Source organism: Amblyomma americanum, chromosome 8 (assembly GCF_052857255.1).
Source record: "Amblyomma americanum isolate KBUSLIRL-KWMA chromosome 8, ASM5285725v1, whole genome shotgun sequence".
Classification (NCBI taxonomy): Eukaryota; Metazoa; Arthropoda; class Arachnida; order Ixodida; family Ixodidae; genus Amblyomma; species Amblyomma americanum.
Window position 1 is genome coordinate 83390824 of NC_135504.1, and position 19163 is coordinate 83409986.

The 19163-nt window shown below is 44.1% G+C and overlaps 1 protein-coding gene across 1 annotated transcript in view; it reads left to right on the top strand.

The window, feature by feature from the left end:
- Window positions 1-496: 496 nt before the first annotated feature.
- The window catches only part of LOC144102562 (TATA-box-binding protein-like), a 34077-nt gene continuing 15410 nt past the window's right edge, over window positions 497-19163 (top strand). The window contains exons 1-4 of the mRNA XM_077635802.1: window positions 497-563; window positions 6530-6725; window positions 10196-10259; window positions 13899-14002. Of these exons, the coding sequence (XP_077491928.1) occupies window positions 497-563; window positions 6530-6725; window positions 10196-10259; window positions 13899-14002 (431 nt within the window). The remainder of the gene's footprint in view (window positions 564-6529; window positions 6726-10195; window positions 10260-13898; window positions 14003-19163) is intronic.

Sequence of the window (19163 nt, forward strand, 5' to 3'; positions counted from 1 at the left end):
ACCTCGCGTGATACAGAAAAATTTGGCCAGACAAATATCCTACAGATGATGCCAGGCCTGTGGACAGACATCTACTCTCCTCCAAATGGTCTGGAACTGTTCATCGCAACTCTAACTCTATAACGGAGAAATTTAAAAAGAGCGCACGTTGTTGGGTGAGTCGGTTGTACATAAGTAAAAAGACACTGCGCCCCATCTTGTGCTCTTCTTGTCCATGTATTATTTTTTTTTCACATTTATCGTGCTTAAAGGAACTATGCAATGAATAAAAAGCCGTTTTCAGCGCTTACAACTGATGCTAAGAAACATTCAGACTATGTATGTCTTCGTTTGCTAGCCAGCAATTCATTATGAACTTTTAGAAGCCATGTTTTTTAAAAATTCGGGCCGATTGCTGTGCTCGTAGTGACCAACTTTGCAACCAAAATCGTGAAAACAGACGTCTAGTGACGTCGGCAAGTCATCACACGCTGTCATTCGCTGGAGCCACGACGTCATGGGCACGGTTCCGGCGGTCGTGAAAGTTGCCTGCTTGTGCCACCACGTGAGCCCCTCGGGCAAGCGTAAGCCAGGTCATTGCCTTCGCGCATATCATTTCAATTTACCTCTGCTGCCTCCTTCTATTGGGAGTTCCGGAGCAGCTCGCAGTGTATTCTTCGTTTGCCCGAGATCAATACGCCTTGCTCAGGGTCCATTACTGCTGACTACAAGAGACGACAAGAAAAGCAATCTGACTCGCGCGTAATCCAGGAAGGCGAAGAGAGACCGGAGAGACTCTGCCGAAGCTGCTACTGGGGCGCTGGGTGCGACAACTGGAAGTCGCAGATCGAACTTCAGCGGATGAGATATTCATGGGCGCGAGCAGTCCCAGAGCTGTTTGTCTTTTTTTCTATTGCCCCGCGTGTACGTGTTGAGTGGGAAGAGGAGGGGCGTAATTTTTAATCGTATATGTCTTCGTTGTTATTGACGCTAGCTCAAAAATTCTTGCGCTGGGATGACGAGTGATAGAATGCCTATGTGTCGTCGACATTAAATAACCTGAATTAATTTACTGCATAATCCCTTTAAAGGCAACAAGTAAACACAGGAATTAGCTGCAAGCAGAGGGAGACAAAGTTGGCTCACTCAGAGCTGCCGTTACAGCGCCTGCTCATTCAACAAGCCTGGCAAGCAATCTTTGTCGATAGGGCCCTAAACCTGGGAAAACCGATTGAATAACAGAAAGATCAATAAAGTTTATTAGCACTCTACTTCTGAAAATGAGCGGATTTTCTTCTCAGAAAGCCTGTCTCTCCCTGCCATGCGGTGGTTTTTGTATTTTGGGGGCTGTGTTTTCAAGCCAGCAAAAATATATCTTTGTCTTCGTGCCTTGTGAACATTTCAGACCGGTGTTTTCCAACTCCACCTACAAGTTCCAAACTGACATCACGTCGCAGCCATCAGCGCGGCATTCTGTATTCTGTGAAAGTGCCGCCGCGCATCTTATATAAAAATCTTGTTTATTTTTGCTTCCCCTCTTATGTAATACCCCAGTGGTGTCTGTAAGGTACTAAAATGAAATCGAATGAGTAATAAATACCATGTTATTCTCCGAGGCCAATATTTAAAAAAGCTTGCTAAACATTCATTACTAAAACCCTAACTTTTATGGGGGAGAAAACACGACTCCTAGCAGCTCCCATTTTGTTTCGTACGCTTATGAACTTGTTCTTTAAATCTTTGTAACATTAACTGAGACACTTGGGAGATTGGTAGAACATTCGACACCTCCAGCGCTACTTTTAATGTGCCATAACATTACAGCCTACATTCTGCAAAAATTGAGACGTGTCTCGGAATTCTCTGATTGGTAGAGAGAGGCCGCATGGCCTTTTGACGTCATCACAATCAGATCATCGTGGTAGGTGGCACCGACCCCCACCGGATTGAGAACTCTCTTCACCTTGTGAACTCTCTCTCATGGCGGGTGTCCTGCAGGGAGGCATCATTTGTGCAGTAGCAATCGTCGCTTGTTTACAGAAGGTAGTGGGAGATCTGGATTGGAAGGAAGTCGAGAAGACTTTAATTATGTCTAGAAAAGTGACAGTCTGGGTGAGTTTGCAACGCATAACTACTATAATAAAAAAGTGCCACAAAATGACGGTAGTTACTCGGGAATCTGCGATTCACTGACGACGTTGTGTGGCTAAATATCTCGTGGGGATGAATTTATAAGCATGATCAACGGCCTATATAGGAAAAGGAGAGCGGTGGGTATACAAGTATTAATATGCAGAAAACTGAAGTAACTTTAAGTAATCTTAAGCAATGACGGAAGGTAACAGCAGTTTAGAATATGCAGCGATGCATTCCACATCGTAACGGATTACATAAACTCGGCAGGTAGTAACTGCTAATCCGGAGCACACGGGGGAAAGAACTAGGAGAATAAGATTGCAATGAAGCTCATTTCACTTGTACTCACAGATAATGAGGGGCAGTTTACCATTGGCTCTGAAGCAGGAACAGCATATGATGGCCGTATCTTAGCGGTAATCATCTATGAGACAGAAACGGGGAGAAGATGAGTAGAAGTTAAGTTGAACATAGGGCACCGAGCTATGAAGAGAAAAAGTTATGGGCATAATATTAAAATACAGGAAGGAAGGGCAATGGGCCAGGGAAGAAACAAGAGTTAACGACATCATAGTTGAAATGAAGAAATGGGCAACGGACAGGACATGTTCTGGAAAGGCAAGTTAACTGATTGTCGTTTAGAATAATGAAATGTAGTTCAAGCAAAGGTAAGCATAGCGGGGGGCGTGACAAAGTTAGGTAGGTGGATGGGATCAGGAAGCCAGCAGATATGCAGGGCGGAATTATGATGATAATGATGATATGCTTCCTACAGTAGGGTAGCGACCATAGCGATTGTCGGCTCACAATCCTGTCACAACGACTGATAGAAGTGTTGACGAGTCTTTCGTCTGCAAGACAGTGTTTGTGTATGGGTTAAAGAAGTGACTAACGCCATCTTTTAAACGAAAAAGGAGCCATTTCATAAAGCGTCGCGTTGTATTTCATAAAGCAAAATTTCAAAGAAAATGGTCGTTGGGGAAAAGAGTAAGCCCGCATGGCACCAGTATGGCAGCTGAACCATTGGGCAGCAGTCAAGTGCTCAATGCAGCGGAAGGGCCAGTTTCTCTACCATGTACAGATAGATGCTTTAAGCCACGTAAAAGCATTTGGCAAATAGAACAGTCAGGGGCATGTGGAAAACAAATGCCGAACGGCTTCCTGAGGTAGTGTTCTCCTCCTCTTCCCTTCTTGCCACTCGGTTATTCATGGCGCACTGCAGGCAGGTTTTGTTAGTGGTGAAACACAAAAGATGTTCGTTTGCGGTGCGATGACAGGGAACGTTAACTGTTTCCTTACCGTGTCCACTGAGCAAGGGTCATCAATGCGCCATAGATATCGGTCGCTTTTTCAAAGATGCCTTTGCATTTTCCGACTTCTTATGCCGTTGTTTTGTATAGTCCAAGAAGTCAACTGTCAGTTTTGGTCATTTTCTTTGAAACGGTCAAGTTTGGTGCAGGACCGAATAGTGCGGTGTGCAAGTTTTGTTAGCGAGCATGCAAAACTTTTTGATGGCCTGATCCTCTCGCAGGTAAACTGTTTCGTAATCTTTTGGGAACAGAAGTTAACGTCTTTTACTGATGGTTGTAGCAGTGAGCCTCAGGATAATATCGATTGCCTGGGTTTAGTTTTTACCGTGCAGAAGAAAAAAAAACAGCACGAAACATCAATTCTTTTTATAAGGAACATTCGTTTTGTGCCTGCTGCTTGTTAACGGCATTTTGGTGCGGTAGCACTACTACGAACATTTTCCGATTTTGGCCATACGTGCGTAGAGTCATTCACACATCTCTCTATAGCACAGGAACACCACACCAGTGACTACACTGGCATCATTTATGAGCTGTGTAGAGCTCTAAACAAGATCTTATCCTATATGCGCATTCCTATGGGTATATTGTGTAACTCCTCATGTCTTTAAAAGCTGTATCGGGCCCGCCAGGCAGCGGCAACCGCCATAAATGCACAACAGAGGGCGCCATTCGAGCACTCTAGACGAGCAGAGAGGTGACATAAGTTTTAAAGTGTAGGAAGACGTTTTTTTAAAGGAAATGGCGAATTGTATTAATAACTTACACCAGAGTAAACAAAAATAAAGGAAAAAAACAGAGCATAGTGGCAACAACTACTGCCCCGTTTCAAAGGGGACGCTCCTACCTTCCATTCATCCATCCAGACGTGTGTGGACGGACGACTATGCGTACACGTCCCTGGAGCCTGCTTGGTGGCAGGCGGCCCACCTGCAGGCCTACCCGTTTGAGGGCAACCTGTCAGGCGTTAACCTGTGTCAGGTCCTTCAAGGTAAATGCCATCAGGGTAAAGGCCTTTAGGTCACATCCCCTTGGCACTTAAGGAGTTTAAGTGCCCTCGGTAGCTAGTGCTACTGCACGATATTCCGCACTTAGCCATGCTAAACCATGTCATGCTAAACCAGCCATGCTAAACCGGCTGCTATTTTTTTTGTCGCTCCTAAAATGTGCTGGGAACGTTCATCTCGCTGTGGCCGCTATTTTCAGTCTGCATAAGTCTTGTCGACTACAAACACCTTTAGCGTAGCACTTACTGCTACCGCGTCCCTCAGGCTGCCACTGCCCACGTGCAAATTGAGCTGAGGACGCTAGATGGCGCCACGTTCATGTCAACACCGTACTAGCCTGCCTCGTCGGGACCAATGAGCGCGTGTGCAGTGCGGGGCGGTGTAGGCGGTAAGCGGTAGCAGTGGGCGCTAAGCTAAAGAAATATCAAATATTTAGTACCCCCATTTCTGCCGATACCGCTGTTCTGCTAGAAAAAGAACCTGCTTCCTCATTCCCGCATTGAACTTTACTGTGAAGCCAATGACACCCATGGGATGAATCCAGAGAGTGTATGAGGTGAAAAGATTTATCGGGCTCTTTTCCTCAACAGCAGGAATTAGATGTCAGTCCACACGAGGAAGTATGTCTGGCTGTTCACTCTGAGCAAATAACCGTCAGCTGAATCTGATGACCTATAAAAAGGTGCACACTGGAGTTATGCCGGCATGCTTTCTTGTCTTTTTTTTCCGGGTTGTTTTTTGTCCACAAATAATTTTAGTGCTCTTCTGTGCGGGCTAGATGTCTGTACGTGCCTTCCAACACTGAGGTTATGCTTCACGCAGTGATGCGTGAGCTTTTGCTAGTGTAATTTTTTATTTTGTAGCTGAAAACATCGTCGAGGGACCAGTCTGTTTCTAATGTGCTACCATTAGTTGCTTATTGAAAAACAGGTTATGGGCACGATAAATATCATCCAATTAGTGCAAATTGTCATCATGATTCTTGTGAAACAGCATCTTAAAACTTACACTACCTACAAAATTAAAATGACTCTTTACCAAAATAAAGCGGCAGTCTGGAGACAAGGGTTTCTGCTCATGCCATTTAGCAGTTTTCTTCCTGAAGAAAAGCTACTTCTTTTCTAGCCAATAAAAAGGATGACGCCTAATTATGTCAAGGCCAATGCCCTTCCTCTCTGTTCATGCTATTGCTTGACGAATGATGGGTCATTGTGGCAAAACTTCGTTGCTCAAGATAAACCTGCTATTGGATATACTAGCCACCTTTCATCGAGGAACAAGTCACCGGTAGATACTAATAACGATGAAACGTTGGATTGTTAACTCATAGTTCCGATTTTCAGTGTATCCCAGTCAAAAACGAGAAGAGTTTCTCTCTGCACAACAAATTTTTTGTACTATTTTTGCCAAGAAAGTAGTAATAAAACAAAATAATTGTATCAACAACATAACTTTCTGTAGTTACTACAGAAAATTACTGGAGAAAAAGTATAGTACTGCAGAAAAAGAAAAATGCTACAAGACAACAGAAGTAGCTGGCATTAAGACGCAGGTGCAAAATATTTTATCGTATTTTATATACTTATTTATTTCATTCTACCTCAATGTCCACAAAAGCACTGAATGAGAGGGAATATCAAAGTTAAGGAATATAGAAAAAATAAACCATAATAACGGTACAACGGCGGTACAAGGCAAATACAGGAAAGGAACACAAAATTGATAGAAAACGGAGTTAAGATAACATTACATAGGAAAATAGAAAATGAAAACAAAGAACACAACGTTAATGTGATACGGTTGTGTCATATTTTTTTTGTCGGGGATCAACATCTTGTGTCCATTACATTATCCGTCAACTGTCTGTTGCGAAAGTGCTTTTTTAAGTGCACTTGCCTTTCCAGACGAATCAACTTGGTTCAAGAAAAATTCATCTTTAACATGTTTATCGGTTTCAATATATTGGAACAAGATGATGCCAACAATTAATGTGGCTATGAACGCATTGTCTTCATCAGATTGCCGTTATCTGTGCGTATGTCATTTTGAAACAAAAAGAGTGAGGTTTGATGATGCATAAATTGCCACTCATCTCAGCTACAACTTTCTACAGGAACACTGTGGCGTCATTAAACCTGGGCTGCAGGCTGGATCTGAGGAAGATCGCCCTGGAAGCCTGGAACACAGAGTACAAGCTGAAACGTCGCCCGGTACTCATCATGCGCATCAGGGAGCCCAGGACCACGGCTTTGGTCTTCGAAAATGGAAACATACTGTGCAGCGGAGCCGCAGAGTGAGATGAAATTACGCTTCATGCGTGTTTCTACATTGACGCCTGTATGTGCCACGCTCGGTGAAGTCATGACATCGTCGGCGGCACATTTTCCTTCTCACGCACCCTTGAACACAACCGCTCCGCACCATGTCTGGTTACTGTCCATATCTACTCTAACGCTCCCTCCAAAGAAAATTCTCTAGAGATTACGCATGCACTATTGCATAAAGACGACTCTCCTCCCTGCCCCCTCCCCCGCACAGTGTTACTCAACGCTATAAATGGTAGGAGCATTTTGCAGAAACCTAGATATCATTCAAAATTGGTTTACTGGCTTTACTTCCAGTGAATTCTTCTATATTATGCTTTTTGATTTTGCAATGCCCTTGGCTGAGGTGCCCAAGTGCATCTGTTGAAAATACAGTTCATAGTGCGGAACTCAAAGACTCGATTATTGATTGCTGGCACTAGAGAACATCTATGGATTATACGTATTGATTTCAATTGATGTACATTCGGTGACTTTTTATGTGTCTCTAATGATTTGAAGTTAGAGTGTTCGCGTGGACCCAAACTATAAAAAATTGGCGGTGGTTTAGCTCTGGTTAAACCTGAAGTGACGTGATAGCTACAGCTGGCTGGGTGAAACTTGGTCAGTTGAATTGCAAAGTCAATCTTTCGCCACTTCATTTCGCTGGGCGTTCCTTCTTCACCTTTGCCCAACTTGACACGGCGCATGCGCACAGCTGTTGCAGCTCGGTTTCGCCGGCGTGCCGTGCTGCCAGCAGCAGCAGCTGCTCCGCACCACGCCGTTCGTCATGTGACCAACCACGTTACGAACCATGTGATCAGCCATGGTGCCACGCCGCCGGCTGCTGCTCCGCACCACGTGACCAACCATGTAACAGCGTGGCGGCGCAGCTACGGGGTGGCGGCGCAGCCACAGGGTGTCGGTGCAGCCATGCTAAAGGCTCGAAAAATACTACCGTAATGTGCCTATAGCTACAATATCTGTGAGAGAATAACCCCGTCGGTAATTTTTTTCACCTCTTAATTGCCTAGGACGAGCCGGAAATGAGGCATGTTGAATGGCGCATTTCATATAGCAAAAACTCTTAATGTGTATCTTAGTGGACCTGCACATTCAAGAATCTAATTTCCGAGAATCAAAAACCAGTATTCTTAGGTATTTTGTATTCGCGGGATGCACACACGCACCACTGCTGCAATTCTAGCAGCAATGAGCTTTTTATGGCACGAATGCTTTCATGAGCCACATATATTTTCCAGCAAGAAAAAAATCACAGTGAGGAGGCTTTCAGGAAAACTTGTGAATAGAGTAAATAATATTCCTTATAGCTGCGAGCTTGGCAGCCTGGCTTCAACAATTTTCATTCTGACAGGTTTTCACAGTGTAATAACTCAGTCCAGAAAAAGAAAAGAGCCATGTAAAAAAGACCGCAAAATAGTTTGCTGTTTTGTCGCTACCGCAAAATTTTGTTTTGTGGTATTTTTCAGTACTGTTGTACTTTTCATATAGTGATTCTGTTCACGCTATAAAAATTTCTGTCATTTGCAAAAGTTTTTGAGCAAAAACATTACAGCAAATTTCTTGTGATGACAAAACTTTTTCTGTTGTCTTTTTCAACTTCTCATACCACCTGACACCTTACTGGAGTGCGGCATGTTGATGGACCTCATGATATGTTTTTCCTGATTGAAATACACACCTTATGGAAAACTAGAATGGTGGGCAGGCAGTGTGAATCAATTGTTTTGACGAACATGCATCTCAGAAAGAAAAAGCGATTTTAGAATCTCATTTTATTTAATGACAAGTCTCCTTATTTTTGTCACTGTTTCCAACCATTGCGACTGTTTGTGAGGACTTGAAGAAATAGACTGATCAGCTTACTGTCCATTGCCCACAAGGTATTTGCTAAGGTAATCGCAAATAGAATCAGGAGAACCTTAGACTTCGATCAACCAAATGATCAGGCGGGATTTCGTAAAGGATACACGAAAATAGGCCATTTCAAACTATCTGACAGGTGATAGAGAAATGCAAAGCGTATAATCAACCCCTATATGTAGTGTTCGTTGATTACGAGAAAGCATTTGACTCACTGTTAACCACAGGAGGCATCGTGGAATCGGGGTGTAGAAGAGCCTTATGTGAAAATACTGGAAGATATTTATAACAAATATGCAGCTGCTATAGTCCTTGATAAAGTCGGCAATAAAATTCCAATAAGGAAGGATGTCAGACAGGGAAACACGATCTCGCCAATGCTATTCACTTCCAGTTTACAGGAAGTTTTCCGAAGCCTGAACTGGGAATGCTGGTGTTAAGAATTAATGGAGAATACATGAGTAGTTTCTGATTCGCTGATGACATTGCCTTGTGTAGTCACTCAGGAGATGAGCTGCATAGCATGATCAATGAGTTAGACAGGCATAGCAGAATGGTGGGTCTAAAAATTAACATGCAGAGAACCAAAGTTACGTTAAACAGTCTCACAAGGGATCAGGAGTTCACGATTGATAGCGGGGTGCTAGAACTGTTAAAGGGATATGCAGGCAGTGGCCGCCAATCAGGATCATGAGAGGGAAATAACTATAAGGGTAAGAATGGGGTGTAGAACATATCGCAGGTTATCTCAGATCATGAATGCCAGTTTACCAATATCCCCCAAGAAAAAGCGCACGACAGCTGTATCTTACTTGTACTCACCTACGGGGCAGAAACGTGGAGGCTAGCGAAAAGGGTTCAGCTTAAAGTTAAGTACAAGGCAGCAATCCATGGAAAGAAAAATGATAGGTGTAACATAAAGAGACCGGAAGTGGGCAGAATGGGTGACGGAACAAATGCGGGTTAATGACATCCTATTCGAAATCAAGGGGAGGAAATGGGCTTGGGCAGGGCATGAAATGTGAAGGCAATATAACCGCTGGTCTTTAAGGGTAACGGAGTAGATTCCAAGGTAAGGCAAGTGTAGCAGGGGCGGCAGAAAGACTGGTGGATGAGATTAAGAAGTTTGCGGGGATACGGTGGCGGCAGCTTTCAAATGGCAGGATTAATTGGAGATACATGGTAGAGGCCTCTTTGCCCTGCACTGGGCGTAGTCATGATGATGATGATGATGTTGAATGTTTTGCGCAGGAAGAGAAACAAATTGGCACTCTTGAAGCATGAAGAGAAATCTTATTTGTTACTTGTTTCGCAGTGACGATCAGAGACGGAAAGCGTGAGTGTGGAATGCTGTGAAACACCGAGGCAGAATTGGAAATACCGTCACGAGTGTCACATAAACGGGAAAAACCGCCTAGCAAGGCTGCAAACTAAAGATTTTTGGATTCAGTACTGCTGTGTGTCATTATTTACAATGTGTTTGCATCAAACACTGGTATGGAATAGTTGTTTATGGCATGGTATTATGTGAAATTAACAGAGCCAAATGTGTCAATATATGCTTTTTACTTTGCAGTGAACTGAAGGCCAAGGTTGCTTCAAGGAAGTTTGCCCGAATCATACAGAAGCTGGGATTTGACGTAAGAAAATTTTCATTACAAGAAGTAGAATAATGAGCTTACTGGTGTCTAACTAAACTAAATGTGTGCCCACGCCTGTAAAAAAATCACCATCACAAAATACGCTATAGGAAAAGGTGCTGTCCGGGAACCTGTTTTGTGTAGAGAAATTGCTACACACAAGACACAGCACATTGTTGTTCTTTCTTATTCAAGTTATGTAACTCGAATAAGAATGGTTTGCAGTGAACTGAAGGCCAAGGTTGCTTCAAGGAAGTTTGCCCGAATCATACAGAAGCTGGGATTTGACGTAAGAAAATTTTCATTACAAGAAGTAGAATAATGAGCTTACTGGTATCTAACTAAACTAAATGTGTGCCCACGCCTGTAAAAAAATCACCATCACAAAATACGCTATAGGAAAAGGTGCTGTCCGGGAACCTGTTTTGTGTAGAGAAATTGCTACACACAAGACACAGCACATTGTTGTTCTTTCTTATTCAAGTTATGTAACTCGAATAAGAATGGTTTGCAGTGAACTGAAGGCCAAGGTTGCTTCAAGGAAGTTTGCCCGAATCATACAGAAGCTGGGATTTGACGTAAGAAAATTTTCATTACAAGAAGTAGAATAATGAGCTTACTGGTATCTAACTAAACTAAATGTGTGCCCACGCCTGTAAAAAAATCACCATCACAAAATACGCTATAGGAAAAGGTGCTGTCCGGGAACCTGTTTTGTGTAGAGAAATTGCTACACACAAGACACAGCACATTGTTGTTCTTTCTTATTCAAGTTATGTAACTCGAATAAGAATGGGGTGGAGTGTACTTGGCTGGTTCTCTCAGGTCACGAATGGTAGCTTATCAATATCACTCAGAATAAGAGCATATAAGAGCTGTGTCTCACCAGTACTGAATAAGAGCATATAAGAGCTGTGTCTCACCAGTACTCACCTATGGGGCAGAAACATATAGGCTGATGAAAAGGAGTCATCTTAAGAACAACCCAGTAAGCTATGGAGAGAAAAATGATTGGTGTAACATTAAAAGAGACAGGAACAGCGCAGAGTGGGTCAGGGATCAAGCAAGGACTTGACATGATAGTCGATATAAAGATAGAAGAAATGGTCTTGAGAGGGCATGTAATGTGAAGGCAAGATAACCGATGGTACTTGAGGGTAACGGACTGAATTCCAAGAGAAGCAAGCGTAGCAGGGGGTGGCAGAATGTAAGATGGGTGAATGAGGTTTATTAATTTACGGGGTTAAGGTGGCAGCAGCTGGTCCAGAACATATTTGGACAGAGAAAAAAAATAATGTTGCCCACCCCGCACCTACGGCACAACGGGCTGAAGGTTCAGGACAGGGTGAATTGGAGACATATGAGAGAGGCCTTTGTACTGCAGTGGGTGCACTCAGGCTGCTGGTGATGATGATCTAACCTCCCTCCTCTAAAGGCCTGTAGCCCTTTGCAGATAGAAGTATACAGAGAGGTGAGCACACGTGGCCAATGGCACATGGGTAGGCAGTGTATGTATAGTACAATAGGAATAGCCGGCTCTGTGTTGAAGAGTAAGAGCATTGATAAACCCTGGCAATGAGAGTGAATAAATTTGATGTGATATTGTCTCCAGTGCAAGCTGGCAAGCAACAAAAACACGACGCACCTAATCGCCTTCTGCCAACATGTCTTGTCGCGCAGAGCTTGTTGGCATGGGTACCGAAGTGTAATGGGCACAGTTCGCAATTGAAGGGACGGTGAGGAGAAGTCCATGCAAATATTAGTCCAAGAATCAATTGATTCCTTGCCTCTTTCTGGGTACGTCGATGCTTTCCCGGCATCAGAAAACACTTTTATCGTGGGAAAAATTGGTTGTGAAAATCTTCCCGCTGGTCGATTCAAACTCGTGATGTCCTTCCCGAAAAGAATGGGTTTCCGCCGTTTTCAAGTGAATGAGCCATGTGACACAGCCTCCGGGATCTGCGCAAAAGAACTTGGGTCTATGAAATTGGCCACTAATGGGGAGACCTCTATTTAATTTTTGCCTTTTTGCTATTTTATAGATACTCCGTGTCCTGTTAGAGCGCCCTTTTAATGATCAGAACCAGACAATATTCATAACAGGGCAACTTTCAATTTGTCCTCGTTGCGCCTTTAATTGGATAATAGTGCGTTGTGCAAACCTGACAGGTCTCTTCGGGAAGCAACCAGGCGTGCATTATGCCAACCATGACACTTCTTTTTTCGAGTGGTGCATCTAGCAGTAAAAATAAAAGCGCGAGACCATGGTCGCGTATTGCTTGACGGAAAACGCCATGGTCACGTAAAGGTACAGTCTTGGTCGAAAGTCTTAAGGCAGCTGCGTTCAGCTGTAGCTACGTTCAAAACACAAGTCAAGCAGGAAGCTTCTCTACCGCAAGAAGGAACCTTTTGCTTTCATTCCTAGGTCATTCGGTCTTTTTTAAAAGAGTGCTGTAATGGCTCTGTTATGCGGCTGAAACAAACAGCCTTTGGCCTTAAGAATTTTGACCAAGACTGTGCCTTTAGCATAGTGCGTACCGCTACCGCTTAATATACCACGCCCTTGCACAGGCGTTGATTGGGCTCGAAGCGATAGGTTTCGGGGCTCTACGAGAACGTGGTGCAATCTGCCACCCCAAAGGCTGCATATGCGTATGCGCAGAGGCACGCGCTACACTAAAGGTATTTTATTCTTCCGTCTCACAACCGGTGATATACATAGCTTGTGCGGGCTCCTGCTCATAACACTTTAGTTGGCGGTGGCGCTGGTAGCGTCCGTTTTAAGGCGAAAGACTTTCTTGGCTCATGAGTGGCGTGGACAGAAGTTATCCGCACAAACTGTCACTCATAAGTTGTGTGGTAAATAAAACAAAAATGTAAAAGTTGATTAAGCAACAGTTCTGAAGTGACGTATATATAATGAAATAATTCAGAAATAAAAAATAAAAAGTAAAAGTAACAAATATAAAAACAAAAAAGGATAAAAATTGCAGGATGCTTAGGCTTTGAAGTAGAATGACGTTGTGGGCTAGTTGGTTTATTGCAGAAAAAAGGTTAGTACTGCGTGAATGAGACACGACAGGCGAACAGTGTTGTCGTTTTTGTTCCTGTTCTCCTGTCGTGTCTCGTTCGTGTAGTACTAACCTTTTTGCTGCTTAAGCTTCGTCTTTAAGAGTGGGACGTGGCACTGTGTTGCAGTGTTGCCAAGGGCCCTGGCCACGAAATGCCATCGGCCCGTTCGGCGCGAGGCCTTGCCCGTTGAACAATTTAAGGAGAAGAAATGACGCCGGTCTCACTCGGTTGGGACACAAACCGCGCCACAAGGGAAGGAATATTTCCGACGGGCGGTGCCGACAACTACAGCTACTACTACTATGACGCCAACGGCGTCTCGACCGAAGGAGCTGCATGCGCTGTCGCGTAAAACAGAAAGTGAAAAATGCAAGGAGAATGAGAGGACAGGGAAAGGTGTTTGCATTTGCGCTTTTAAGCAGACTTGAGGGCAATCCCGTAATTGTTTGACACCAGACAAAACTTCAACATGAGTTTCACCGCCATTTAAAGTATGAGAGAACTGTGGCAGTACCATTGTGTATTTTGCTGTTGACCGGCGATCTATGCTTGTCGACAACATTGCAGGCCCATTTCCTCAACTTCAAGATTGCGACTATGGTGGCCACATGTGACATTGGATTTATGATACGTCTCGAAGGCCTCCTCCTGGCGACAAGAGGGCTCGCGAGGTACGATCTTTTGCTTTCTCTTACCTTGTCCTAAAATGCCATGAAAGCTATAAAAAGTACAGCATCTTATTGCAATGAGGAGCTTTTTAGTTGCTGTGTGTGTGAGCGTATCCATGCTGTTAATTTTATTCCATTAGAAGTTTTTTAGAATAGAATTCTTGATGGAAATATTTTGGAGCAGAGCCTAACAATCAGATCCATTTCTATGGAGTGCAGCAAGCAGTTGTCAGTTTCTTATACGTCTCTGAGATGTCTGCAACCAAAACTTTTTTTTCTTAAACGCAGAGGTATTTCATGTCCGTGAATAGTCCAGTGTACAAAAATTAAGGGGACACTTAAACTGCGCCTTTAACGGTATGACGCGACAGCTTTAACAGTGGTTTCTGTTTAGACACAGTTACTCTTTGTTCACATTCACACATTTATCGCAGATAATGCAGTTTTTACATTCTTGTCTTAGAACTTTTCCACGTGGCATTGTGTTCATATACTCCTATTTTAATTCGTATCTAACCAAGCTTCATGTCTCTAGTTCGTTCTAGTAATTACCATATTAAAAAGGTTCAAATTAAGTCAACACTACCACACATCACCCTTCGCTGTATCTCAGTCAAATCGACGGTCCAACGTGACAGTCTGTAGCATGGCTAGTGACCCAAGGGTCGTGTTTTCAAAAACTGAATGAAATTTGGACTTTTACTTTGCATAAAAAAGTACTTCTAATTTACATTACAAGTCCTGTTTTCATTTAATCTCATTCCTGACATACACCCCTGATGTGAGTTTTCTGCAACACTAACAACGCGAGGCCTACCGGTGAACGGGGGCCTTAGTGCTATTATGTTAAAAATTCAGAGGATGGTTACGAGTATTGTAACGCAAGTGGTCGAAAGTTATCGCCGAGAGATTGCTGTCTTGAAGCTGCAACAAGAACATCGGCTGCTGAGGCACAGTCACGGCAGAGAGGTTCTCAAGCCACAACCAGTCCCATACTGAGAAGCTGTAGCCGAGCAGGTTGTCCAGAATCTAATTCGTGAATGCCTCGTTAGAGCCTCGGTATTGACTACTGGCTTGGCTTGCCGATTCCGTCACCTCGCTTTTGACTCAGTCGCTGTGCTGAAAACTTGAGCCCAAGAGTTCACTCAGGAGCTCCTCGATCTGGTCAATGATTCATTGCAAACATGGCTGCCGCACTCATGGAAGATAGCGAAAATAATATTACTCTTAGAAGCTTCAACAAAAGGTTTTCATATTGATAATATTTGTAGAATAGCTATAAAATCCAATTTGGTAAAGCTCATAGAAAGAATTCTGCACAGTCGCCTATCAGAGTGTTTCAGAAATCAACGCATTGAGCTCTGCTGAGAAGGGCTTTCATCATGGAGGCTCAATATAGTCTGCCCATGTTGATTTAGAGAGCAGAATCCACCTTGCTATGCGGCAACAACGAAGTATCAGCGTTGTAGACGCTTGACACTGCTAGAACATAGGACAGTGTTGAGCATTCTATCCTCCTCACCAAATTATCATTAATACACCCACTGTTCTGCATTTATGCATGGATCTACAACAATTTATGCATGCTACAACTCAGACACCTATGCCCAGACCATAGGTGTGCCACAAGGTTCGGCGCACTTATTTTTAGGGGTGTGCGAATAACAAATTATTCGAATACGAATCAAATACGAATAATTAGTTTCGAATATCGAATCGAATATCGAATAATCTAGGACAGACGCATTTAACCACTACAAAACATTTATTTGAGCATTCAAGAACATCACAGTTCAACTATCAATGAGTAAATGAACACAAAAGGTGTGTGCGGCTGCACAAAAAGCACCAAAGTCTAGAACAATATTCTTAGAAGAGTGGAATTATCACAGAAAATGACTAGTACACAGCACTGATTAAGGCTATCTTGCCATAAGCACAAAAGCACTTTGCTGGGATGAACATTAAAGGTTGTCGTGAAGGAAAACCAGCTGCTCCACATGGTCAGGCAGAAGTCTTTCCCTTCTAGCTGAAACGACTTCTCCAGCCACAGAAAATGTCCTCTCACTTGGCACTGAAGTGGCGGGTATTGCGAGGTACTTCGTGCACAGCTTTGACAGACTAGGGTACCTGAAAGAACCCACGCTCCGTCACCAGTCGCATGGGTCACTGTCTCGTTTCAACAATGCCTCCTCTGAATAAGCTGCAAACTCCCATCCTGCAGCAGAAACTGCTTCAGTTTCCACAGCATTCTTCAGTAAATTGTCAAATGCATTCCAGACATTACAAGACTGCTGTGCACAGAGTTCTGGCCTCTGTTTCTTAGCTTCTGGGTCAGGAGCACACCGGGACAGATTTTGTAGCACTAAATCTTTTAGCCATATCTTTTCCTTGTCGGCTCTGAATACGGTGGATTTGAAGCGTGGGTCCAAAAACATGGCCAGGCATGCCTCCTTGTCCTCTGCATACAGGGGGAACCTTGATCTGATCGAGCATGCCAGGGCTGTATGAAATCCAGTAGTACCAAAGAAGTTTGCAAGATAATGCAGCATTCCAAAAATGAGTGGTATTTGAGCTGAAAGTGATGAATACGTATCTGTACTGGCGATAACAGTGGCTTCGAAGACTGGCTTGAGCGTTTCTACATATTCAGAAGCCTCTTTCCATTCCTGTGAACTGAGCCCATCAATGCTGTTGTCTGAAGTGGCAAGGTCAACAGTGACTGCCTCCTTTAGTTCCAAGAGACGAGATAGCATTAGGTACTGGCTGTTCCATCTGGTTTCTACGTCTTGCACCAGACGGAGAGGATCTTTGCCTGTATTTTTTGGTATTCTAGCCTTTTTTGTGCCAATGAGCTGTGCTTATAGTGACCAACAATGTGTCTGGCCTTCTTGCACAGACGATCAATGGGCGGCGTACGAGATCTTGCGTCGTTAAGGGCTAGCTGCAGGGTGTGGGCGAAACACGATCGCTCAGTCCACGGGAGCCTCCTGACAGCGGCACGGATGTTGCGCCCATTATCTGTCACGATGTATTTTTCACAGTTGTCGGGTATCTCCCACTCGCTGCACATCTCGTCCAGCATAGCTGCGATGTTTTCAGCACGGTGACTGTCAGCCATATGACGCGTGTTAAGCGTGAACCGCTGTATTTGAAAATTAGGAGCTAGGAGATGGCAAGTGAAGCTTACGTAGCTTTCGTTCGCTCGCGATGTCCGCATATCGCTGGTAAAGGCAACAGCTGCAGTTCCGCCTTCAAAAGCGTTTCTAAGCTCCATTTTCACCTTCTTCCGCGTATCGTCATACATGCGCGGAACAAGCACCCGCGAAAGTGTAGAGCGCGACGGTAGGCGATAGTTTGGAACAGCAGCTGCCAACAGCTCTTTAAACCCGCGGTCTTCAACGACGCTGTAGGGCTGCAAATCAAGCGCCACCATGGCAGCGACCTTGCTATTTAGTGCTTGCGTCTTCTTTTGTGAAAGCGGCTCTGTCGGGCGCACGAAGTCGGCCATGGTCGGCTGATCTTTCTCCGGCACACCTGCAGCCATCTTTCGATACTCTTTCATCTGGGCCGCATGCAGCTTCAAATGGTTGACAAGCGGCGTTGTCGTACCTGAAGGCGTTCGAAGCACTTTGCTGCACGTGGTGCACTCCGCCGTCGACGGCGATGTCTTCACAAAGTATTTCCATGCAGCGCTCTTTCCTTTTCGGTTTCCACATCCTTAGTTCGCCATGGCACGAATCAGAGTCGGACGCGCCGTCGCAGGTATAGCCACAAAGAAGCTCACCAGCACAATCAGCTACCCCGACGTTACGCATGGCTCTGAGCGCCGCCATGTTGCTATGTCGATGTCGATAGGACTTTCGAACCGAAACAAACGACGATGCCCGCAGTAAAATATTCGGCTAAACAAGAATATTCGCGTCGCATCGAATATTCGAAACAACACGAATACTTGGTTTTCGAATCGAATACGAATACTAAAATATAGTATTCGGTTAATATTCGAAAATTTCGAATATTCGCACACCCCTACTTATTTTCAATATGTTGATGTGCGACAGTCTTGTACACCCTGACTTTACAGTTTATGCTTATCCAGATGACACAACCTTCTTTGCCTCAGCAACAGACATTCATGCCCTATATCTTTCTCACCAGGCTTACTTCAGTGCACTCGACGTTAGGCTGGATAAGATTAATTTGGTATTAAATGTGCACAAAAGTTGCGTGCTAGTTTTTCAATCCAACATGCCTTTATATATCTTGTTACACTATCACTCCAACAAGAAATCACAGGTGGAACCTTTGATGTAGCTAGGCGTTACTTATGATGCTATACATTTGGCGGCCCCACATCAAGACTAATGTTGAGAAACGTGAGCGTGCACTCTGTAGGCTGCTATGAACAAGTAATAAGAATTTGGTCTTGTAGTAAATGGCCAACGGTGTGAAAAAGTGATCTCTCTTTCCCCTCTTCTTTTTCTCTCTCCCTCCGTTCCACTTTCCACACATAGGGTAGCATACTGGGCGTAGCCTAGTTAACCTTTCTGCCCTTCCATTTATCATTCTCTCACTCTCTCTCTCTCTCTTGTCATGCGCCGGGAGACGCTATTTTGGAATTTGGCTGCGTACTCTTTGCTAGCACCCCTAAATATAAGCTTCATCCGTTGCTGCTGTCAGAAAGGCACGCACTATGCTTTTGCCTAGGTCGGCCTCACTCAGTTTCTACTGAAGTTCTGTACCTGGAGGCTCGTGTTCCCGACATTAACTCCCTTTCCCACCTTTTAACTGTCAGGACTTTTTGCAGGCATTTGAATCTGCTCCTGGTATGGCTACACCTATTTTTGTCTCCCACCCAGCCCTCCTTCTCCCTCGCCATTGGCCAAGTTTCCACCTGCCTCAAGTTGTTTTTACTCAGAACCTTTTATTGAACATTGGTGTGGATCTCAATTTTGTATGCAGAGTTGTTTATGCAACGTCCCCTGTGGATATTGGTTTTGGTTTTATTTTCCCACCTAATGCGAAGCATCTGTCTGCCAGGCCGCTAACTGGTCTCCACTCTGATCACCTTGAAAGTTTCCCACATCACATTGGGATTGGTACAGGTGCATCTGGAGCTGGCCAAAAGGCAGCAGTTGGTATTTCTGAAAATCTCTTTTTT